Below are 23835 nucleotides of genomic sequence, written 5' to 3'. Positions count from 1 at the left end.
GGAAACTGGATTGTTGCTGCGGCAAAAGTAATAGAATACAGCAGGGAGAGAAAACAAAGTGTAAATATAATGCTACAGCTGCTCCAGTGTGAAAACTAAATGCATAATGATCTTTTGCCTTCACAAACAGCAATAGAATTTGTGTGGTAAAGGCAACACTCCTTCACTCCTATACACAGAATCTACATTTCAGGTTGAATTTGTTTTTCTGAAATTCATCTTTTACCTGCTTGCATATCCTTATTTACCAAAAAATGAGATGTTGTTTGTTTGCAAACAACACTCAAATGATTATTGTGGGAGGATGATTTGGACCTGCTTGTGTGGGGATGAATTAGCATTTAACAAGGCACACGCCCTGACTTTCTGTCCACTTGTTGTTCTGTCAGTGAGGCAGAGTGTGGGAAAGCTGTGCAGAGCACAGTCACAGTTCAGTGTGATTAGCATCTTCAGCCCCACCAGCACCTGACTATTCTCCAAGGGGAATTGGCACACTTCAGGACAGAGCCGTCCCAGCCCCCACTCTTCTCTTGACAAGAGCAATAACTTGTCAGCGCAGTTCAAAATTTATGATGTCACCAGTTTCCATTTGAATCAAATCAAGTTTCATCTCAAGTAACTCTTCTGGAACATTTCTGGAGGCTTTTCTTTTTGTCAATAAACTTTAAGATCAATATCTGGAAATGAAATCAAATTAGAGATGCATTTATGACTTAATTGCTGTTAATTCATTCATACACTATATTACCAAAAGTATTCGCTCACCTGCCTTTACTCATACTATGAACTGAAGTGCCATCCCATTCCTAACCCATAGAGTTCAATATGATGTCGGTCCACCTTTTGCAGCTATTACAGCTTCAACTCTTCTGGGAAGACTGTCCACAAGGTTGAGGAGAGTGTTTATAGGAATTTTTGACCATTCTTCCAAAAGCGCATTGGTGAGGTCACACACTGATGTTGGTCGAGAAGGCCTGGCTCTCAGTCTCCGCTCTAATTCATCCCAAAGGTGTTCTATCGGGTTCAGGTCAGGACTCTGTGCAGGCCAGTCAAGTTCATCCACACCAGACTCTGTCATCCATGTCTTTATGGACCTTGCTTTGTGCACTGGTGCACAGTCATGTTGGAAGAGGAAGGGGCCCGCTCCAAACTGTTCCCACAAGGTTGGGAGCATGGAATTGTCCAAAATGTTTTGGTATCCTGAAGCATTCAAAGTTACTTTCACTGGAACTACCCCACACCATAATTCCTCCTCCACCAAATTTCACAGTCGGCACAATGCAGTCTGAAATGTACCGTTCTCCTGGCAACCTCCAAACCCAGACTCGTCCATCAGATTGCCAGATGGAAAAGCGTGATTCATCACTCCAGAGAACGCGTCTCCACTGCTCTAGAGGCCAGTGGCGGCGTGCTTTACACCATTGCATCCAACGCTTTGCATTGCACTTGGTGATGTGTGGTTTGGCTGCAGCTGCTCGGCCATGGAAACCCATTCCATGAAGCTCTCTGCGTACTGTACTTGGGCTAATCTGAAGGTCACATGAAGTTTGTAGCTCTGTAGCAATTGACTGTGCAGAAAGTCGGCGACCTCTTTGCACTATGCGCTTCAGCATCCGCTGACCCCTCTCCGTCACTTTACGTGGCCTACCACTTCGTGGCTGAGTTGCTGTTGTTCCCAAACGCTTCCATTTTGTTATAATAGAGCTGACAGTTGACTGTGGAATATTTAGGAGCGAGGAAATTTCACGACTGGATTTGTTGCACAGGTGGCATCCTATGACAGTTCCACGCTGGAATTCACTGAGCTCCTGAGAGCGGCCCATTCTTTCACAAATGTCTTGTTTCACAGTCTGCATGCCTGAGTGCTTGATTTTATACACCTGTGGCCAGGCCAAGTGATTAGGACACCTGATTCTGATCATTTGAATGGGTGAGCGAATACTTTTGGTAATATAGTGTACAAGGCTAATTATAGCCAGCCATTGGTGTTGCTTCCCTCCAGATGGTGTGTGACGTCAGCCTCTGTCTCTGCTACAACACACAGGCAGCAGCCATCACTAAAGCTCCATTCAAAGTCCTTTTGTAGTGCACTGACCGCAGCACACGGGACTCAGTGTGGGAAACTGAGACCAGGTCTCTCCTCACACCGACTGCCAGACACACATCTGCTACATCTGGACACCAGGATGTGTGTAATCTTCAATATATTTATATATAATGTAAATTTAAAAAAAAAAAAAACATTTAAATAACAATTTAAAAGATATTTTTTACATGTCCTGTTGCAGCACCACTGAAATTTCAACCACATTTTTGATAACAAGCAGTGACCAGTGGCCTTAAATGTACACCTTAATTGTACACCTCAGTTTACAGTTTTTCTTAATTGGTAAGGCACGTTTAATTGGTTTCACACATTTTTCATACATTTTTCATAACAGCTCATGGAAAGACCCAAAACAGTTCTTCAATCAACATCAGCTACTATCTGTCTATAAAATATGCCACCTTGAGCTGCTATTTTCTCACTTGTATTAAAATAAAAAATTGTTTCTGAGTATTTCTGATTTTGGGTGAAATTTATTTTTGGTTCTTAGGTGAAAAAAGAGGGCAGTACAAGACTGTACCATACTCGATGCATGGATTTGTCTTGTCTAGGTGCGTAGGGCTTGCATGTTTTTGATGTTTTGTGAGTGTTAGAGCAGTTTGCAAACAAAATTTTAAAAATGTACTTTCTGAATGGACAGAGGCAGATGAGAAAAACTGAACAGTTGTTGCTCACTGCCATTTGTTGAATCTGCTAAGTTCTGAAATTAACATGCTATCATGATTTGTTCTTGAATCAAACTTGATTCTGTTGAAAAGGATCATTAAGGTCCAAATATGTGATGGGCTGATGACTCCTCAGACATGTGATTAAAGGTTTTATAAAATATGTTGTTAGTGCACAGTAGGAATCCACTTGAGTATATGGAATTCTGATGACTTGCATTCTGTGATTCTGTCTTCATTTATGAAATCAACATATTGGCTCAACTTCTGAAAAAGATGTTAACAGAAGTATGTGGTCTCCCACGTGTGTGATGGGATGCTGAGCGTGTGCTCAGTCAAAGTCATTGATCCCAACATCAGGCAGCAGATCTGCTCTCTTTACAGGGTCACCACTTTCCCAGATTCACACAGAGCTCTGTGAGTGTCTCTCCATCACCCCCCAGTCCTCCACCTGTTCCCCTGAGATCCAACTATTGTCCCCCAGCAAGAAGAGCATTCAGCGTGCTGCATCCCTCATTGTCTTGCCCAGCTCTCTGATTGGCTGAGACTGTGAGAAAGTCCAAGCACACCAAGACCCACACATTCATATGGAGATTTGGGACTATAAATAGGAGGGAGGAAGCCACCACAGATCAGATTCTCTCTCCAGAAGCCTCTGCAGCACACAGATCCAGCCATGGCTCCTACAATCACTTCAGCAGCCAGCAACTGTCAGGAGCAGCTGACTCTGAGCCACAAGGTAAACTGAAGGCCCAGCTTCATTCACACTTTAGCATCATCCATGTTCCTTCTTGTTGTTGATGTTGTAGTCCAGGATCAGTTGACTGATGTGTGTCCTGTCTATTCTGCAGCTCAGAAAGCCTCTGGTGGAGAAGCATCGCAGAGAGCGGATCAACAGCAGCATCGAGCAGCTCAAGTGTCTCCTGGCTCCAGAGTTGCTCCAGCAGCAGCCTGACTCCAAGCTGGAGAAAGCAGACATCCTGGAGATGACCGTCTGCTTCCTGAGACGACAGCAGCAGCGGCGGCAGCAGCAGCAGAGAGCCGTGGACTCAGCAGCTGTCAATCAGGGCTACTCCAGCTGTGTCCAAGAGGTGGCGCACTTCCTGTCCAAGGAGGAGCTGAAGAGCCAGTCCCAGAGAAGACTGCTGAAGCACTTCCACAAGCTGCAGTCTTCCTCTGACAAGAAGCTGAGCGAGGCTGGCTGCTCTCTTGTGAGCTGCCCAGTTCAGAGCAGCAGCAGCAGCAAAGAGGAGAGGCCAGTCAACAGCGCCCTCTGGAGGCCCTGGGACACTGCTGCAGGCTGCAGCTCTCACCACACAAACTGAAATGACCAGATTGGTTCAAATGAAGAGAAGTGAACTCTTCAGACTTTTTCTTCTGTACGTACAGAAGGCCTTTGAACTGCCTTTGTTTGATTTTCAAACTCATTATCATTTCCTGAGGAAATGATAAAACTTAGCAACATTACCTTTCATGTTAAGAAAGAGAGTATCTTGTCATGCATGTTGCATGAATTAAGTCTCATAAACTGTGAATCAGTATTTGTGTTAGTGTGAGTCATGTTGTGGTGGAGTGAAATCCAGTCATAACCCTCATTAACCCCTGATTTCTGGTGATCAGTTTGCAAATGTCAACATTTATTTTTATTTTTTTTATTATTCTTTTTTAAAAGGGTACACTTAATGTCATTGTTATGACAATTTAATCCTTATATTCTATGAATTTTCATTTAGTCAACTGGCTATTAACCTGCTTGAATTACTTTGTGATTAGCATAACCTGATCTTTTTAAGGTCAGCTTTTTTAAATCTAAATCATTTTATTCTATGAATATGAATTTACTCATATGTCTCTTAATCTTCCTCATCACTTTGTGATGACCAAAGCTGATCTGTTTTGAGGTCATTGTTTCTCCTCTGCCTTGTAATTATGTGCAAGTGATTCTGTTCATGTTGAAAAACATCTTATAGAACAGTGAGTAATGTTTACTCAAATATTGTTCATGTTCATGTGTCTTTTATAAAGACAGCTGTTCCTCTACTCTGTTGGAGTACAGTGTCTTGGAGATGTGTCCAAGTTCCTGTTGTGATGTGTCATCACCTCTACCTGCCTCTGTTGGGGCTTTTACACAGAATGTCTTCTGAAATAATAATAATAAAAAAAATAATGTCTTGAATTTTTCTTGTCCTTGTGCTTTTTTCCTTTTTATGTAGGCAATAGCTGCTGTGTGACGACAAAAAAAGTTTGAAAAAGTGTTTTCTACTGGACATTTTTTAGTTATATTGAAAGAGTTCTCCATCATAATTGTCATCATTCAATGACAAGACTAAAATGTGGCAAAACAAGTATCTGCACACTATATTATTGATTCCTTATTTATTAGGAGAGATGTTTTGACTAGAGTACATCCTGCTCTGGAAAAAAGATTAAAATGTTGTGCCCAACTGTTGATCCATAAAGTATCCCAGTAAATTTCAGTGCAAGTCCACATGTCAAACATTTTAAAGCAGATCTATAATGATATATGTGGAATAGATATTATCTATGTAATGTTATTATATTTAATTACGGTGGGTTGTCTTGGGTCACCAAACCAATTGAAAAAATCTTCTTTGTCTCTGATTACGGTTCAGTTACATAATATATCTGACTTATGATTTTGGTGCAATTATCAGTTTCGGGTGTTTGGGTGTAAACCATTTAAAATTAACTGTTTCCCTCCTGAACAAACTCACACTCTGTCACTATGATGAGTAATAAGACACACTTCTATTGTCCGTCCACTGAAAGCAGTGAGTGAACAGAGTGTGGGAAAGCAGGGAAACCTCACTCACAGAGCCCCTGAGGGACAATAGAGCCAGACCTCGACCCCGAGCAGGCACAGGTTAACAGGGGACATTGTCTCAAAATGGAAACCTACTACTCTGTTTCAAAACCATTCTTCTTATTTTAAATATTTTGTGGCGACAGCATGAATCAACATTGCCAGTTTTAAAATGATTGCCGATTGGTCAATTGAAAAAGAATATTCTTATAAATGAACATAGTCTGTTACACATTTTCAGTCTCTGTTTGAGTGCACTAAGACGGTATTTAACTTGTAGTCCAAATTTAAAAGTTATTATTTGTATTAAACTGTGGTTTTATGTGTTTAGGTTAACTTATTTTACATGCAGTTACAATCCTGTGATAGTGATAGGTAGCATTTGATAACCAATCAACTGAAACTGAACAGAGGTCAATACATTGTACAGATTCCAGGCACACAAATGTCCAGCACTGTGATGTACTGAGGATCCAGCTCACTTGTTGTTCACAGTGTATATTGTTCAGATTCAAATATTTATACATATCAAAGCATATACTGTAATTTTGTCAGTTATAAATCTATTGTCTTGTAAAAGTACTACAAATACCAATTTGCTTTATCTATTTGCATTTAAACTCATAATGAAGTCAATTCTGTCCAATAAAAAGGCCACTGATTCTGGAGAAATAAATCCTAACTTCAGTGCTGAGGCACACGCCCCGGCTTGCTGTCCACTTGTTGTTCTGTCAGTGAGGCAGAGTGTGGGAAAGCTGTGGAGAGCACAGTCACAGTTCAGTGTGATTAGCATCTTCAGCCCCACCAGCACCTGACTATTCTCCAAGGGGAGTTGGCACACTTCAGGACAGAGCCATCCCAGCCCCCACCCTCATGGATAGAATGAATTAAAACTTTGACACGGCTAATGTTACACAACATGATTTTGACTGTGTCCATCCTTGAGACTGACTAACCATCACAAAACAGCTGCAAATTTCTAATTGGTGACACTTTGATGGATTGTTTTTGTTATAATTTTCATAAGCGGTCAGATCCAGCCAGTGGTGTTGCTTCCCTCCAGATGGTGTGTGACGTCAGCCTCTGTCTCTGCTACAACACACAGGCAGCAGCCATCACTAAAGCTCCATTCAAAGTCCTTTTGTAGTGCACTGACCGCAGCACATAGGACTCAGTGTGGGAAACTGAGACCAGGTCTCTCCTCACACCAAGACCCTGTCACAGGACACGACACATCTGCTACATCTGGACACCAGGATGTGTGCTGTTTCAGAAAAATACATCAAATACACTGAATCACTGAAAAAAACATTTGCTTCAAGCATCTTGCAGTACTGAACTTTAAAAATACACACTGCATTTACTGCAAAAAAGTAAATTATGAGATTGAAAAATTATCATGGAGAAAATGTATCATGGAGAAAATTATATCCCATTAAAATTTAAAAAGAAAAAAAGTAAAACAGCTCTATTCCTGCACTCAGCATAATATCTGAAAAATATAAAACCTGAAAAGAAGTCAAAATGTATCACAAGTGCTAATTAATTTGGCTTATGTTTTGATGAGTCTTTAGTAAATGATTAAACATCAAAACTGATCAAATTAAGTTATGAATATATCATGGTGCATATATGGTGTGAAGTTAAACCCCTCGAGGTCATTACACACAGAAATCGATTGACTTTTTTGCAGTCCATTGACTACCTTTGAGTGATGCCATACTGTATAATACACATAAAGCATCAGTGTCAGCCTCCCACGTGTGTGATGGGATGCTGAGCGTGTGCTCAGTCAAAGTCATTGATCCCAACATCAGGCAGCAGATCTGCTCTCTTTACAGGGTCACCACTTTCCCAGATTCACACAGAGCTCTGTGAGTGTCTCTCCATCACCCCCCAGTCCTCCACCTGTTCCCCTGAGATCCAACTATTGTCCCCCAGCAAGAAGAGCATTCAGCGTGCTGCATCCCTCATTGTCTTGCCCAGCTCTCTGATTGGCTGAGACTGTGAGAAAGTCCAAGCACACCAAGACCCACACATTCATATGGAGATTTGGGACTATAAATAGGAGGGAGGAAGCCACCAGAGATCAGATTCTCTCTCCAGAAGCCTCTGCAGCACACAGATCCAGCCATGGCTCCTACAATCACTTCAGCAGCCAGCAACTGTCAGGAGCAGCTGACTCTGAGCCACAAGGTAAACTGAAGGCCCAGCTTCAATCACACTTGAGCATCATCCATGTTCCTTCTTATTGTTCATGTTGTAGTCCAGGATCAGTTGACTGATGTGTGTCCTGTTTGTCGTGCAGCTCAGAAAGCCTCTGGTGGAGAAGCATCGCAGAGAGCGGATCAACAGCAGCATCGAGCAGCTCAAGTGTCTCCTGGCTCCAGAGTTGCTCCAGCAGCAGCCTGACTCCAAGCTGGAGAAAGCAGACATCCTGGAGATGACCGTTTGCTTCCTGAGACGACAGCAGCGGCGGCGGCAGCAGCAGCAGAGAGCCGTGGACTCAGCAGCTGTCAACCAGGGCTACTCCAGCTGTGTCCAAGAGGTGGCGCACTTCCTGTCCAAGGAGGAGCTGAAGAGCCAGTCCCAGAGAAGACTGCTGAAGCACTTCCACAAGCTGCAGTCTTCCTCTGACAAGAAGCTGAGCGAGGCTGGCTGCTCTCTTGTGAGCTGCCCAGTTCAGAGCAGCAGCAGCAAAGAGGAGAGGCCAGTCAACAGCGCCCTCTGGAGGCCCTGGGACACTGCTGCAAGCTGCAGCTCTCACCACACAAACTGAAATGACCAGATTGGTTCAAATGATGAGAAGTGAACTCTTCAGACTTGTTCTTCTGTACGTACAGAAGGCCTTTGAACTGCTTTGGTTTGATTTTCAAACTCTCTTGATTTGTAAGGGGGGATTTCCTAAGGAAATGACGAAGCTTTGCAAAATTACCTTTCATGATTAGAAAGAGACTTGTCAGCTCAACGCTGACACTTTGCCCACATTGGTCAAAGTTTTTTCAGGATGCCTTAATCCAGAAGTGATTTGTTGATTGATTACTTCTCAATGAAGAAAAGGTGTTTGACATTCAAACTTCTTTGAAACATTTGCAAATTGCATTTTCCATGAAAATGCTGAAACTGAAGAATTTTGTTCTGCTAATTTCTGTTGTGTGCAGCAGGCAATATAATCAAATATAATCAAATACTTCTTTTATGAAGAGGCTCATTTCATATGGGGCTTTACAGGCTGTACAGCTCCACATGATCAGCAAACACTGATCTGTTGTAAGATCAATAAGTCCTTGTCAGTCGTTTCCTGTTTGATGGAAACTGTAGATATCTTGGCATATTTTGTCCATAATGGACATTTTCTGCTTTTACTATCTGTATACTTTATGCAGATATTATACTGACTTTTTTGGGTCAAAGTATTCATTTAGAATTTATTACACTTAAGAGTGTTATACCACTCCTGTCAGTTTACATGTTTTGTTACCTGTAGACTTACTGGTATGCTGTGCTGGTTTTCCTCTGTGAGGACTATTTACTTAGCAACATTTCCTTTCATGTTAAGAAAGAGAGCATCTTGTCATGCATGTTGCATGAATTAAGTCTCATAAACTGTGGATCAGTATTTGTGTTAGTGTGAGTCATGTTGTGGTGGAGTGAAATCCAGTCATGACCCTCACCCTTCTGATTGTTGAAAATTTCAACATTTTTGTTTTTATCCTCTTTAAGGGTACATTTAAATTGTGATTGCTGTGACAATCATTTTTCAATTCTATGAATATTAATATCCTTAGATGTCTCTTAATCTTCCTCATCACTTTGTGATGACCAAACCTGATCTGTTTTGAGGTCATTGTTTCTCCTCTGCCTTGTAATTATGTGCAAGTGATTCTGTTCATGTTGAAAAACGTCTTATAGAACAGTGAGTAATGTTTACTCAAATATTGTTCATGTTCATGTGTCTTTTATAAAGACAGCTGTTCCTCTACTCTGTTGGAGTACAGTGTCTTGGAGATGTGTCCAAGTTCCTGTTGTGATGTGTCATCACCTCTACCTGCCTCTGTTGGGGCTTTTACTCTTCATGTGGTTCATTGATGGAATAAAACAAAACTCATGAATTCAAATGTTCTTGTTCTCATGTGTTTTTCTTCTGCTGCATAGCTGCTTTGTGATGATGAACACAGTGGTTAGTCTGTTCTAAGATCAATCAAAACTGTTCTTCTCACAGTATAGAATCATTGCTGATCTTAGACATTTGCGGATGCCTTTAATAAAGGCAATTACTAAATATCTTTTTATATGTTTATGCACCTTTGGTTTGTAGTTTCTTTGGGAAATATGAGCAAGCTTCTTTTGTGATGTCTCATCCTATCAGTCTTTCTCCAGATAATGCATTTATACCTGATGAATCTGTCAAAGAATCAGAAAATCAGAATAAAAACTACAACCTTCTTGTTATCAAAGATTTTTTCCACCTGCAAGCTGAACAAGAAACACTGGGCAAGGCACTTCATCCTAAACTGCTCCAGTGGATCTGATTCATTACAAAACTCGAAGCCACAGGGTTGTCAGGTCTTTACAACAGAGAGTTTTCAGTTTTCTTTTCTTCATATTTTTCTGGACATTAGCTACCTCCATATGAACTGGAACTCACAAGCTGATATTTAAAACTTGACTGGGAAAAGGCTTGTGAGCTGTCTAGGAACTGTTGCTATGCCAGCTAGAAAATTCATATCTGCCACAGAGCTACACAGAGGTCAGCTGATATTTAATGACACCTTGGTATAGCATGGATGTGTCTTTAAAAAAAGAGGGCTTTTCTTTTACTGCCAGTGTGATGACTGATTTCATCATCTACTACTCTGTAGAGATTTGCAATATATGATAGTATATATATATATATAGATAGATAGATAGATAGATAGATAGATATGGTTTGATGTGAAATCATAAAGAGGTTTATGCCAGAACACATTTACTGTATGTGCATCATTCTCATTTGAATCACCTAAACTACAGGTAACAACACAGGTAGTCATTTTTGACATCACTGGGATATAAAAAATGGGACACTGAGCTTGTGTCGCCATAAAATATTTTGAGGCAACACTAACATTTGATTCCTGAAGATGGAAGCATACTGGATTTTGATTTTAACCCCCTGAACTCTGATTTCCACTTAAATATCCCCCTAAGTAGCTTCAAAGTTAGATTTTTTTTTTTTATTCCATATTATAAGATGGAGGGACACATACACATTTTGTGTTAGCTGGTTGAAGTGCTTCATTTCAGCTACATCACACTGATACTGAGTGAAATATTCAAACCCCACTTGTTTTAGGGCTGCAGCATTACATCAAACAGAAAATAAACATAATTAAGAATGTAGTTTAGTTTAAGAGACAGGGTTAGGTCAGGAGGACATGATTGAAAACATGAACAGAGCTTCACAGCTGGGCTTTATATTCATGAGCCATCCAGCCAGCATGTGATTACATTTCTATTCAACCGAACCACCAAATGAAGTACAGGAAATTCCTGCCTCACAGCGGTTCCTTTTAATTCCCCATTTTAAAATAAAATGCAAATAAAGATATTTCTTTCTTTTTTTCTTATGGTGAATCACTGCTTCACTTGCTGTCCCACAGACACCTCCTGCACTCTGCATGTAAACACACTCTGTGACTGTGATTACTCCACCATGGGCAAATATTCTTGGATTTTAAAATTTACTTTCCAGCACGTACAGCATTTTGGAAAATTAACACGCTGCAATGAAAGGACACTCCCAGCATGGAAGCTTTTCCTTGGAAAGTCCCCGCGTGTTTAGAACAGCAAATATTCAAACTTTCATACAGTGAGTATGAGCTGAATCACTACTGTGTTATACCGTTCAGTGTCACTGCAGCAAAAGCAAATTTTGTTTATATGAAAACATCATGGATGATCACTTTATGCTAATTTTATGTAAATTACTCAAGTCTCACTGCCATCACTACAATGTGGATTCTATATCAAATCTAAGTCATACAGTTTGAGAATTAGTTCACAAATAAAAGCTGGGTAAGCTGAACTTAGGTGGGTTTTCCCTCCACCACACTCCTGGTAATCTCCTTGCCATCTGTGTGGCTCTCTGCTGTGTGTGTGTGTGTGTGTGTGTGTGTGTGGAGGCTCAGGTTTCCCAGTGGCCCTCCTCTGAGCTCCCACAGCTTCCTGCACAGGGCTGGACGTGCCCCAGTCACACGCCCCGCTCTCTCTGGAGCTGGGAGCCACGGCGACACACGGCTTCCCACACTTGTGTATGCAGCCGGCTCAGCCGCGCACACAATAGAAGTGTGTCTGCGCTCACAAAGCCTCAGGACTGTTCCCATGCAGGGACCGAGGGCAGCTTAGGGCCACTTCACTGATAAACCATCTGGGTCAGTTGGAACTCAGTGCTGGGACACAAAAGGGGGATAAACAACATTAAAACAGTATTATAGCTTTTGGTTTCAGTCATTTTGCTTGACATGACATTAGGGTTTGATAAAATTATTTACTGATAAATTAAAAGTGTTTTCTTTATAGTGATTTTCACTACACTGTGCTGCATATTTTTTTTTTTTAGGTGCTGGCTGTTTTTTAAAGTAAAGGTCAGGCAAAATGTTAACTGAGAAGAACATGAAGTTTTTCTCACTAAGTAGGATGCAGGGATGCAAACAAATGGGACTTCAAAACATAACATATGCCAGTAGTTGGAGTTTTTTTTTTTTTTTTATGTAATCCCCTTATATTTTTTGGAATTAGAGTTTTTAATACCAGAAGTTCTACCAACAATGATAGGAGATGGATTAAATTTTATAATGAGCTTATTTTCACAACAGTATTAATAGTTCTTTTGCCCATGCTGTAAACTTGAATCTGAGCTGCATTGCCAAAGGATCACAGAGTGTGGCTTGAGGATATTTAGAGGATATTTAGACAAAGTCAGGTGTTGGTGTACACACATCTGGACAGCACCGTCAAAGCTCATTAATAAAGTTCTTCTTTAGGATGGATTTTTGCTTTCAAAACAGACAAAAAAGTGAATAGTGAAAGCAAAATATAGTCCTCTGTTTGAGATAAGCATCACTACCAGCTCTGATTTTCCTGTGTCCACACGAGGGAAAACATTTTCCCATGGAATAATTTGTCTGACCTCACTGATGTATGGCAGAAAGAACAACATCCCACCTGTTCTGTGTGGCAGCCATTAAATTCAGTCCATTGTCCTGAGCTCTGAGCCTCCTGATTGGCCAGACAGCAGAGACAGCGCAGGATGAGGAGCATAAATGTGGAGTGGAGATGCAGACGTTAACAGAGAGCATCCTCTGAACACACAAGACCAGCCACAAAAGGACAGGAGGAAGACCTACTGAGGCACAAGGACTCCTGGTTGATCCAGCAAAACTTGATTTTTTTTCTGAGAAAAGCAAGAAACAAGCAAACATCTGCAAATGGCTCCCTACTTGGACCTGGCTCTTCAGGACAGCATGAAGGAGCAGCTCTTCAGGTAAGCCAAGGCTCCATGTCATTAAATACACACGCACCAGAACAAAACTGTCATCATTGTGAATTCACATCGCAGTCAATATTTGTGTGAGAAGATATGCTGATGACTGTTTGGTTTCTCTCAGGTATAAACTCCATCTGCTGGAGAGGAAATGCAGCAGCGGAGTGGACAAGCTGAAGGCTCTGATCGGAGAACACCTGCAGAGCGGGATCCCTGCTGCAGACCTCCTGGAGAAAACCGTGTCCTTCTTCACCCTGAGAAAAGCCCTGCTGTCACACAGCGGCTACTCCAAATACTCGAGGGAGATTCTCCGCCTGTTTCCCGCCTCAGACGAAGATGTGGCTCCGCTCTGCCTTTAACACCACCAGAAGATGAACGGACTCAAAGGTCAAAGGCACTGCCTTGACGCTCTCACAGTTGTCCATCTGTTGACTTTGACAGTGCCTTGCCCAATTCAGACATTTTGGAGAAGATTGTGTCTTTCTTGACTATTAAGATGCTAGAGCCTCGCTCATTTGAGCGTTCTACATCTCTTTCCCGCCTCAGAAGGTGTCATGTCCACCTGCTGCTGACAATGACCAGGGACAGAGGACTGGATAGAGAGTCAAAGGTGAAGGGGTCATTGATTGACAAGAGTCAGCATTTAACTTGTAAACTGTGGAGCTGTTGTGCTGCTTTCAAAAAGCATGTGACTTTGACATTATAATGGCAATAGCTTTCTTTTGAATAAGACCAGAGGAGATAAGTCCTATCTGTTAACTATGCAGGAAATGTAAAGCTGCTGAATGGGCTGAATATATTTGCATATAGGTGGGCACTTTTTTTTTTTCAAGTAATTAAGCTCCAAAGTTGCCCTTTCAGCCAAAATATCAGTATTTTGGTGCTTTAAAAAGCCTAAAACAGACTGATGTCTCAGTTTTATTCCAGGTTCTTTTTCCTTTTTCACAGGAGCCATTTTGACACAAGCAGCAGTTAAACACAGGTTTTTAGGTCTAACAGAACCTATCCAGGGGCCCAGCATGCACAACAGCAGGACACTGGCTCTGTGACCTAAATGGAACAGAGCCTTTATTAATGGTATTAGCAACACCTGTGTTTACCTGCTAATTCACATGAATATGTAAAGTGGCAGCTGTGTAAAGGGTCTATTGGCTCATTTAATTGGGTTAAATTTTTGCAGTGTGCATCTATAGCCCAAGTCTAGTGCTTTGGTATTCTTTCTGTGAAAATATATTTTGATATTGTATGAATCCAATTTACATACGTCACCGCCTTGTTTTAGGGTATAACCTATTGCAGTCACCAACACCTTTCTTTTGAAAAGGGATTTGGTATTGTCTTGTATATTGTGTATACTGTTTGGCATGGATGTTCAGTCTCAAAAGTGGATTAAATTTTTGTTTTGTGGTTGGAACTGTCAAATAAATACACAGACTCAAAGAAAACTACAGTATCAATTCTTTGTGTGTGTGTGCATCATTAAATCCCTTTATAATTTCACCAGGCTGGCCAAAATGAACTCAAGTCGGATGAACACAGGCATTTTTTTTTTTTTTTTTGTATTAATAACTTTTAAAAATCCAGACATCATTATTCTTTAACATTTGCATAGATAAGAATATTATACTATTACTTTGTTTGTATTACTTTTATGTATGTATGTATGTATGTATAGATAGATAGGTATACTTTATTGACCCCAGACTGGGAAATTCTTAGAATGTATGTATGTATGTATGTATTTACTTATTTATTTACTTATTTATTTATTGCAATATTTAGAGGTCATTTAATCCTCCTGGTCACATCCTTCATGTACAAGGTTCACATTAAACCTGGAAGAGTTTTTAATATCCAAGCAATTTCATGTTGATGGAATATAAATATTCTAAAACCATGGTCTTCTTCCTTTACATACACACATAACCCTACAGATTGCATCCTTGATTGTTCTACTACTGACCCTGTGAATGTGTTAAACACATGATTATGCATAACCTAGGAAATAAGTCAATGAACAACTGAAACAATTTCCACTGTGATGTCTTCTGCAAGGTCATTGGTAGTTTTCACCATCACCTGAAAGATTTGGGTTTGGTGATGTAACTCCAACTTATGACTTGGAGGGAATACACTCAAGCAGAACCAGTTCTGTGTCTCTCAGGCAACTATGCATGTGACATCATACATCCTTCACTATAACACAAATGCTGAAATATATATCCGTCAAGGTTGTAAATCAATAACATGGACCATGGTAGAAATGAAGCATACAAACTGTATTTTTTTTTTTTTTTGTGATTGTTTTATTTCGCATCCACTTGGCTTGAAGAGATACATTCATTTGACACATTTTCTAATAACAATCCCTTCACTGAAGGAAAGCGTGCTGTCACTCACAGAGCTATAACGCAGCACATTTGTTTTGATAAGACATCTCTCAATAGAGAGTAGACAAAAACTCTTTATCTGCCAAAAATTCAGATTATGTGATAAAAGATGCAACAACACAATAAACAGGTTTATCAAAAGCACATTTGAATATCAACTTCTAAAAATAAAATTGTGAATGTGAATAAAATTCACAAATATCACCTCCTGAAAGGAGGAAAACATATACTGACATTGTCAGTATCACTGTCATTGCAATATTCCCATGAGGAACAATATATACTGGGTACTTTACAAAGTAAGTATCTGATTATTTGTCATAGACACAAGAGACAAAACAAAACAAAACAAAACAAAACTGCAAATATCTGCAAATATCACAGTAACAAAGGCTCTGAAGGCAATTCAGGCAAGAAAATATCATCACCAAATATGGTACCTTCTCATTTTGAGAACAAAATATAATGACCACACATTAAAAGGATAAAGTTTAAAGTCTTTGTACAAGTGGCCATACAACCTTAGTCTGATTCTCAGTAGTATAAGCCTGCAGCAGTGTCCCAGGGCCTCCAGAGGGCGCTGTTGACTGGCCTCTCCTCTTTGCTGCTGCTGCTCTGAACTGGGCAGCTCACAAGAGAGCAGCCAGCCTCGCTCAGCTTCTTGTCAGAGGAAGACTGCAGCTTGTGGAAGTGCTTCAGCAGTCTTCTCTGGGACTGGCTCTTCAGCTCCTCCTTGGACAGGAAGTGCGCCACCTCGTGGACACAGCTGGAGTAGCCCTGATTGACAGCTGCTGAGTCCACGGCTCTCTGCTGCTGCTGCCGCCGCCGCTGCTGTCGTCTCAGGAAGCAAACGGTCATCTCCAGGATGTCTGCTTTCTCCAGCTTGGAGTCAGGCTGCTGCTGGAGCAACTCTGGAGCCAGGAGACACTTGAGCTGCTCGATGCTGCTGTTGATCCGCTCTCTGCGATGCTTCTCCACCAGAGGCTTTCTGAGCTGCACGACAAACAGGACACACATCAGTCAACTGATCCTGGACTACAACATCAACAACAAGAAGGAACATGGATGATGCTCAAGTGTGAATGAAGCTGGGCCTTCAGTTTACCTTGTGGCTCAGAGTCAGCTGCTCCTGACAGTTGCTGGCTGCTGAAGTGACTGTAGGAGCCATGGCTGGATCTGTGTGCTGCAGAGGCTTCTGGAGAGAGAATCTGATCTCTGGTGGCTTCCTCCCTTCTATTTATAGTCCCAAATCTCCATATGAATGTGTGGGTCTTGGTGTGCTTGGACTTTCTCACAGTCTCAGCCAATCAGAGAGCTGGGCAAGACAATGAGGGATGCAGCACACTGAATGCTCTTCTTGCTGGGGGACAATAGTTGGATCTCAGGGGAACAGGTGGAGGACTGGGGGGTGATGGAGAGACACTCACAGAGCTCTGTGTGAATCTGGGAAAGTGGTGACCCTGTAAAGAGAGCAGATCTGCTGCCTGATGTTGGGATCAATGACTTTGACTGAGCACACGCTCAGCATCCCATCACACACGTGGGAGACAGACAAACAGCTACCTACCTTTTCATTTTTGTAACACCTGAGACCTGTGTGTTTACCATGTGCTGTGCTCATGGTTTCAGTTCATGCATGCACTAGTGCATTATCATTTGAATCTTCAGATAGTCTTGCTGAATGGCTTCATGGAATGAACAATGATTATGACTTACAAACAATTAAAAATCTGAAATGAATCAAAGTTATCCAAGCACAGTGTAATGCTGTATTATTCTATACTGTCCTTATTTAAATTAATGAATTAAGAGAGTACATTAATCAGTGAATAAATCAATCAATCACTGTTTTCCAGTTTGCTTAATTCTGTTGTCTCTGTCTTCCCTGTTGTCTTCCTTATTGCTAGATCAGTGCTGCTCAATCTCCATATTCTTGATACAATATCAAGTGAAGTGTTTCAGCAACACTTTTTCAACACCCAGAAAAATGTTAAATTCGATCATGAGTGTGCTGCATCTCCTTCAGAGTTATAGTTCTTCATCATGAGACTGCCTGTCCAATTAATGAATGCACCCTCTTTCATTCCCTTAGTCGAAATAAACAGCCAGGAATGCAGGAAGAACAATTCAAAACTAAGGGGGGGAAAAAAAACCCTTTTGAATTTCCATTAATCCTTAGCATGTCTGCATTCCTTATAGCAGTCTCATGAGCTTTTTAACAAAAGCCTGGTGATGGCAGGCCTTGATGTTTGGAATTTTCATTCACAGACACCGAGACACGACTCGTAAACTGACTCCATACTTAATGTGATGTGCAACCAGACACACTTATTTTGTTCTTAATGAAAGCAGTGAATGGACAGAGTGTGGGAAACCAGGGAAGTCTCACTCACAGGGCCCCAGTGGGACAATAGATCCAGACCTCGAGACGGAAAGGTCAGCGACAGGGAGAGGGATTCCTCACTATTGTATTTTAAACATTTAAGTTGTTTACACATTGAAACACATATTTATGTATTTAAAGATGATCTGTAGACATTTAAAATAGTAGATATTAGTTGATTATAATAAATTTGTCAGCGGCAAAAAAATTTGTGCACCCTGATGAAGGCTCTTGGAGCTGAAATGCGTTTGTCAGCAGCCGAGTTTTTAAATCATACTATGTGGTAATAAAGGCTTTTTTAAAACACATTTTCAATGGAACAGCGTGCCTTGCATTTTTTTTTTTTAAGTTTGCCAGTCATATTCTACACAGGATGTTTATTTTAAAAGGAGACAAACTTAAAAAGATTTTCAACAAAAAAATACTTTAAAATACAATAAAAGAGAATCCCATCTCCATGATTTCACATTGGCTGAAGTACTATTGTCATCATAGCAATATCATGAACAATAGGTAGAGTTATGTAAAGACTTACATAGGGTTTTTACCAGATATATTTGAGCCTAGATTCTTTAATGAAAGAAAATAAAGATTGTGAGAGGCTCTGTTTAATTAAATGCCCAAATACAGTGGATTCTTTGATTCGTTTTTGGGTTACATCTCAAATCAAAATATTTGTGTTTATTGGTTTCGTTGAGCTTCCCTAATTGAGAAGTGTCTACACAACAAACTTTACCCCCAGGGGATCGTTGGGAACTGCTTGTGTGGGGATGAATTAGCATTTAACAAGGCACACGTCTATTGTTGAGTGGAGGCTCTGTCAATGAGGCAGAGTGTGGGAAAGCTCTGGAGAGCAGAGTCACAGTTCAGTGTGATTAGCATCTTCAGCCCCACCAGCACCTGACTATTCTCCAAGGGGAGTTGGCACACTTCAGGAAGAGGAATTTTTCCTCTCTCGTTTTCTATCACTCTCTCTGCCAATTCTCTGACTTGTGCCAACTTCATTCCCTCTACCTACTGCTTCATGGGTCATCATTTCAATGCAAGCCTTTCTTTCAGTTTCCATTGATGGATGCCAAGCTGCCAAGGCAATGCTGCCCTTACAACAAGGATCATAATGGAAACAAGCCATTGACTTGTATTATGCTTCATGTTTTTACATACCTTACTTTTATATAAATGCCATGTGTTTTAAGAAAGAAATGAACTAACCCTGGTCAGTGGAGCATAGAGTATAAGAAGTGATTGCTTGCCATCCAGGACTGAATGATGGACCATAAAATGCAATACAAGACAATAAAGAATTTGAAGGATTTGACTTTACAAAATTTCAAAAAGGGGACGCTCTTGTCTTTTTAACTTTTACATAGTGCGTAACCAGTTTGCTGTGAAAAACAGATTTTATCCACCATACAACTGAGCATCAAGTAAAAGTAAAATTGTATAGTTTGTCCAAATGGTATCCAGCAGACAATGTGGTGATTAATTAATAAATGACTTAATAAATGAATAAATAAATAAGGTCAAATAAAAAGACACTCTGAGGCTGCATGACCTCCTATGGACATTTTTACATTCAAAAACATCCTTAGTGATGCTTATTGTATTGACATGGACTGTGAAAGTTAGAGCTATTTCTATATTCCTTTTTCATGATGGAATAACGTCTTCTACTTAAATCCTTCAGAAAACTCAGCCACCGGTGCTCTTCCCCTCCAGATGGTTGTTGACGTCGCCCTCTGTCCCACACACAGCACAGGGCCAATAGCTGTCAAAGGAGCTCCATTCAAAGTCCTTTTGTTGTGCATTGACTGCAGCACATGGGACTCAGTGTGGGAAACACTGAGCAACTCTCTACTCACACCAACAACCTGTCTCAACACAGAAGACACATCTGCTACATCTGGATGCCAGGATGAATATCAACTGAATGAGTTTCACTTAACTGTTTTACTCAGTGAACCTCTCATCACAGTAAAGTGCCCCAAGCTGGTAAAAAAGTGGTAACTCTTTGATGAACTTAAAGCACATTCACAGTCTAATTTAACATGTGATAAAATCTCTATCTTGGCGTTGACAAAAGGATTGGTTGTAGAAACATTTGACTTAATATTGTGTCAAGAATATGTGGTTGGAGCAGTACTTTTATTATTCTGACTACCACTTCAACCATTGATCCAGCAGCATGTCCACAACACCCAGTTACCACAGAATCAAGCAAAGAGGAAATTTTATTAAAAATTTAAAAATTTTATTCATTTATGTCATTTAAATAACATATAGAATAGAATAGAGAGTATAGAATCATTATGCTTTACATCTAGTGTTTTTAAATGTTTGTAAGTCATAGTCATTGTTCATTCCATGAAGCCATTCAGCAAGACTATTTGAAGATTCAAATGATAATGCTCTAGATCATGCATGAACTGAAACCATGAGCACAGCACATGGTAAACACACAGGTCTCAGGTGTTACAAAAATGAAAAGGTAGGTAGCTGTTTGTCTGTGTCCCACGTGTGTGATGGGATGCTGAGCGTGTGCTCAGTCAAAGTCATTGATCCCAACATCAGGCAGCAGATCTGCTCTCTTTACAGGGTCACCACTTTCCCAGATTCACACAGAGCTCTGTGAGTGTCTCTCCATCACCCCCCAGTCCTCCACCTGTTCCCCTGAGATCCAACTATTGTCCCCCAGCAAGAAGAGCATTCAGCGTGCTGCATCCCTCATTGTCTTGCCCAGCTCTCTGATTGGCTGAGACTGTGAGAAAGTCCAAGCACACCAAGACCCACACATTCATATGGAGATTTGGGACTATAAATAGGAGGGAGGAAGCCACCAGAGATCAGATTCTCTCTCCAGAAGCCTCTGCAGCACACAGATCCAGCCATGGCTCCTACAGTCACTTCAGCAGCCAGCAACTGTCAGGAGCAGCTGACTCTGAGCCACAAGGTAAACTGAAGGCCCAGCTTCATTCACACTTGAGCATCATCCATGTTCCTTCTTGTTGTTGATGTTGTAGTCCAGGATCAGTTGACTGATGTGTGTCCTGTTTGTCGTGCAGCTCAGAAAGCCTCTGGTGGAGAAGCATCGCAGAGAGCGGATCAACAGCAGCATCGAGCAGCTCAAGTGTCTCCTGGCTCCAGAACTGCTCCAGCAGCAGCCTGACTCCAAGCTGGAGAAAGCAGACATCCTGGAGATGACCGTTTGCTTCCTGAGACGACAGCAGCAGCGGCGGCAGCAGCAGCAGAGAGCTGTGGGCTCAGCAGCTGTCAATCAGGGCTACTCCAGCTGTGTCCAAGAGGTGGCGCACTTCCTGTCCAAGGAGGAGCTGAAGAGCCAGTCCCAGAGAAGACTGCTGAAGCACTTCCACAAGCTGCAGTCTTCCTCTGACAAGAAGCTGAGCGAGGCTGGCTGCTCTCTTGTGAGCTGCCCAGTTCAGAGCAGCAGCAGCAAAGAGGAGAGGCCAGTCAACAGCGCCCTCTGGAGGCCCTGGGACACTGCTGCAGTCTGCAGCTCTCACCACACAAACTGAAATGACCAGATTGGTCATTGACATTCATGAAAAATATTATTCTAAAGTTGAATACCTGTGTTCCTCTGTCTACACAGAGGGTTTTTTGATTATGTCTAATCCTCATGGGATTACATTCTCTTTTCATTTTGAAAAGATGCTTTCAAAGAAAAGTCAGTGTTGTATATTTTCATTACTGGAAATGTTCAGTAACAAAATGATGTATTCTGTGAATACCTTATTTCATTGATCCGTGTGATTAATACAAAAGGGTGTCATTTGTCAGTGTCACCGCATGTGTCTTAAATGCTTGTGACCTCTGTTTCATGATTAGTTCAGTTACTGTTAACTGATGATTTGAAGGTAGAGGTAAATATTATTGTTAAGGCCAGTTTCTTGTGTGCATCTGGTGTGGTTGTGCACATGAGCTGTTTGTCCTTCATAAGGACTGTTGACCCATGTTGGGTCTTGTAATCATCTGTTCTATAACAGACATGTTTTGATGTAATTGCTTGCTGATTTTTATATTTGATTGAACATTGGAAATGCACTTCCTCTCACTGAAAGAGGGTCCTGTTCAGCCTGCACTAATCCATACTTTGTCTTTTGTAAAGATAGCTGTTCCTATACTCTGTTAAGAGCACATTGTATCTTGGAGTGCAACATGTCCAAGTTTTTGTTGCTGTGATGCATCATCACTTCTAATGTCTCTGTTGAGATGTGACAAATTGATTCTATTTCAATAAACAATCATTAACTGAATATTGGACTATGCAACTTCTTTGTTTACATAGGCCTACATAAATAAAGATCTGGAATACTGCAATCTGAATGCAGTAACTCTAGAGTGGAGTTTTGCATGCCACTGCTGCTTTAGAGAGCAATACAGTGTTAAAACAAAACATCATGTCAGAGGACACTTCAGTCTCCTCAGTTGAGAGATGGGGTTGAAGATGATAATGTACCCTCATAGTGATGTTACTTGGTTAATCTTAGCATAAACAGACAGACGATCATCCTCACAGAAAGGAATGGGGCTTATCTTTCTATATTTTAGTCCAAATGGAGGTCTCTTTCTTACAGTTTTTTTCTTTGAATGCTTAAACACTAAAAGTGATTCTTGAAGTACTATCTCTGAAACCTTTAACATTTGTAGCTAATGCATTTACCAAATGTGTCAAACTGAATGCATGCTCTCTGCTTTACACTCAGTTTGATATTTTATAACACACTTTTTTATTATAATAAATTGGATGCTCTTCTAATGGAGGAACATGCCTCCAGTGGATAAAATGTGATGCCGTGCTGTAAAGGCTGTCCTTACATGTGTGAGAATGTGTGACGTTGCTTAATGCATGAGCCTTCAGTCGAGAAAATGTGATGTGCTGCTACAGGACAGCGTGAGGTTCCCCAGGTGCCTTTGTGATGAAAAAAACTCAGAAGGTGCCCACTTAGATGCCCTCTCATTTGAGAAAACACCATGAAGTGCTCTTTCAATGGAGAAAAAAAAAAAACAATAGTGAGGGGAAAAAAGAGTTGCAGCACTCTATAGTCTCCTAGTCAAGGTGTCCTGTAGGACCAGCTTTCCCAGAGTGAGGCTGGGACAGCAGGCTAGGGCTGCCACCAAACATGCTGCAAAGTGTGTGTGTGTGTGTGTGTGTGTGTGTGTGTGTGTGTGTGTGTGTGTGTGTGTGTGTGTGTGTGTGTTAATAGTTGCCTCTGTGTTTTACTGTAGATGTGTTTGTGAATAAAAATTTGAAAGATTATTATTTCCCTTTGCTTTCTCAGCATTTAACTTTTAATCCGGATCACCTAGTAACAATGTTAATCTTAAGCAGACTGTTTCATCATACATGATGCATCATAACATTTTTGTGCTGGTGGTGACAGCCACCACACAGATTACTAGATAGGATAAGGTTGTTTTTTGTTTTAATTTTGGTGTAAGTGTCTGGATTTCTAACTTTTTTTCTTTTCCAATTTTAGTTTTTCAGTTTCAAGTTTTATTTTAAGATGCTCCACTTTGAGATTCCTTTAGGGCCAGTGTACATGTTGCCAAAAGCTAAAAATAAATAAATGTTTAAATAGACGAATACAAAAATGTCTCCAATTTGAAGACATGCAGTGAACCAGTTTTCCCTCCAGTTTATCAGTGTCACTTCTTTGTCAGTGATTGGAAATCACAGCATCAGAGGAGCGCCCAGAGCTCCGCCCCTGCTGCCCCCATGTTTTGAAGCGTGGCTCTGCATGGCTGAAGTGCTCTCTGCTGTGCCAAAAACGGCCAGTACGTGCAGAGCCCTTTTTATTTTAATGATTTTGCCCCTGCCTTTGACACAGCCTGAGTCCACTGACCTGACACATAAACTGGGAAATAATTTTTATTAAAAAATATTCTCAGTGGGTTTACATCATTGCTGTGAACTTGACCT

At 41.0% G+C, this 23835-nt stretch overlaps 4 protein-coding genes across 4 annotated transcripts; 3 read left to right on the top strand and 1 right to left on the bottom strand.

Annotated features, from left to right (window-relative positions):
• Positions 1 to 3397: 3397 nt before the first annotated feature.
• On the top strand, positions 3398 to 4097 carry LOC115359169 (transcription factor HES-5-like). The gene is made up of 2 exons (XM_030051516.1): positions 3398 to 3511; positions 3624 to 4097. Exons 1-2 carry the CDS (start codon positions 3449 to 3451, stop codon positions 4095 to 4097), a joined length of 537 nt encoding a protein of 178 aa, XP_029907376.1. The 5' UTR covers positions 3398 to 3448.
• Positions 4098 to 7678: 3581 nt separating this feature from the next.
• Positions 7679 to 8375, top strand: LOC115359168 (transcription factor HES-5-like). Its single transcript, XM_030051515.1, has 2 exons — positions 7679 to 7792; positions 7905 to 8375. The coding sequence occupies exons 1-2, from the start codon at positions 7730 to 7732 to the stop codon at positions 8373 to 8375; spliced, it is 534 nt and encodes a 177-aa protein (XP_029907375.1). The 5' UTR covers positions 7679 to 7729.
• Positions 8376 to 16045: 7670 nt separating this feature from the next.
• LOC115359167 (transcription factor HES-5-like) lies at positions 16046 to 16730 on the bottom strand. Its single transcript, XM_030051514.1, has 2 exons — positions 16617 to 16730; positions 16046 to 16504 (listed from the first exon to the last, which is right to left on the bottom strand). Exons 1-2 carry the CDS (start codon positions 16677 to 16679, stop codon positions 16046 to 16048), a joined length of 522 nt encoding a protein of 173 aa, XP_029907374.1. The 5' UTR covers positions 16680 to 16730.
• A 4000-nt stretch (positions 16731 to 20730) lies between these two features.
• LOC115359166 (transcription factor HES-5-like) lies at positions 20731 to 21427 on the top strand. Its single transcript, XM_030051512.1, has 2 exons — positions 20731 to 20844; positions 20957 to 21427. Exons 1-2 carry the CDS (start codon positions 20782 to 20784, stop codon positions 21425 to 21427), a joined length of 534 nt encoding a protein of 177 aa, XP_029907372.1. The 5' UTR covers positions 20731 to 20781.
• Positions 21428 to 23835: the final 2408 nt, after the last annotated feature.

This window comes from Myripristis murdjan, chromosome 5, assembly GCF_902150065.1.
Source record: "Myripristis murdjan chromosome 5, fMyrMur1.1, whole genome shotgun sequence".
In the NCBI taxonomy this organism is placed as follows: domain Eukaryota; kingdom Metazoa; phylum Chordata; class Actinopteri; order Holocentriformes; family Holocentridae; genus Myripristis; species Myripristis murdjan.
Note: the sequence above shows the minus strand (reverse complement) of the source record. Positions and strands in the feature narration are given on the sequence as shown.

Excerpts from the sequence above, each read along its gene's own strand:
- LOC115359167 (XM_030051514.1), bottom strand. The coding sequence starts at position 16,679 with ATGGCTCCTACAGTCACTTCAGCAGCCAGCAACTGTCAGGAGCAGCTG. Across the intron at positions 16,505-16,616 it reads AGCTGACTCTGAGCCACAAG|CTCAGAAAGCCTCTGGTGGA; the intron begins GTAAACTGAAGG and ends TTTGTCGTGCAG.
- LOC115359168 (XM_030051515.1), top strand. The coding sequence starts at position 7,730 with ATGGCTCCTACAATCACTTCAGCAGCCAGCAACTGTCAGGAGCAGCTG. Across the intron at positions 7,793-7,904 it reads AGCTGACTCTGAGCCACAAG|CTCAGAAAGCCTCTGGTGGA; the intron begins GTAAACTGAAGG and ends TTTGTCGTGCAG.
- LOC115359169 (XM_030051516.1), top strand. The coding sequence starts at position 3,449 with ATGGCTCCTACAATCACTTCAGCAGCCAGCAACTGTCAGGAGCAGCTG. Across the intron at positions 3,512-3,623 it reads AGCTGACTCTGAGCCACAAG|CTCAGAAAGCCTCTGGTGGA; the intron begins GTAAACTGAAGG and ends TCTATTCTGCAG.
- LOC115359166 (XM_030051512.1), top strand. The coding sequence starts at position 20,782 with ATGGCTCCTACAGTCACTTCAGCAGCCAGCAACTGTCAGGAGCAGCTG. Across the intron at positions 20,845-20,956 it reads AGCTGACTCTGAGCCACAAG|CTCAGAAAGCCTCTGGTGGA; the intron begins GTAAACTGAAGG and ends TTTGTCGTGCAG.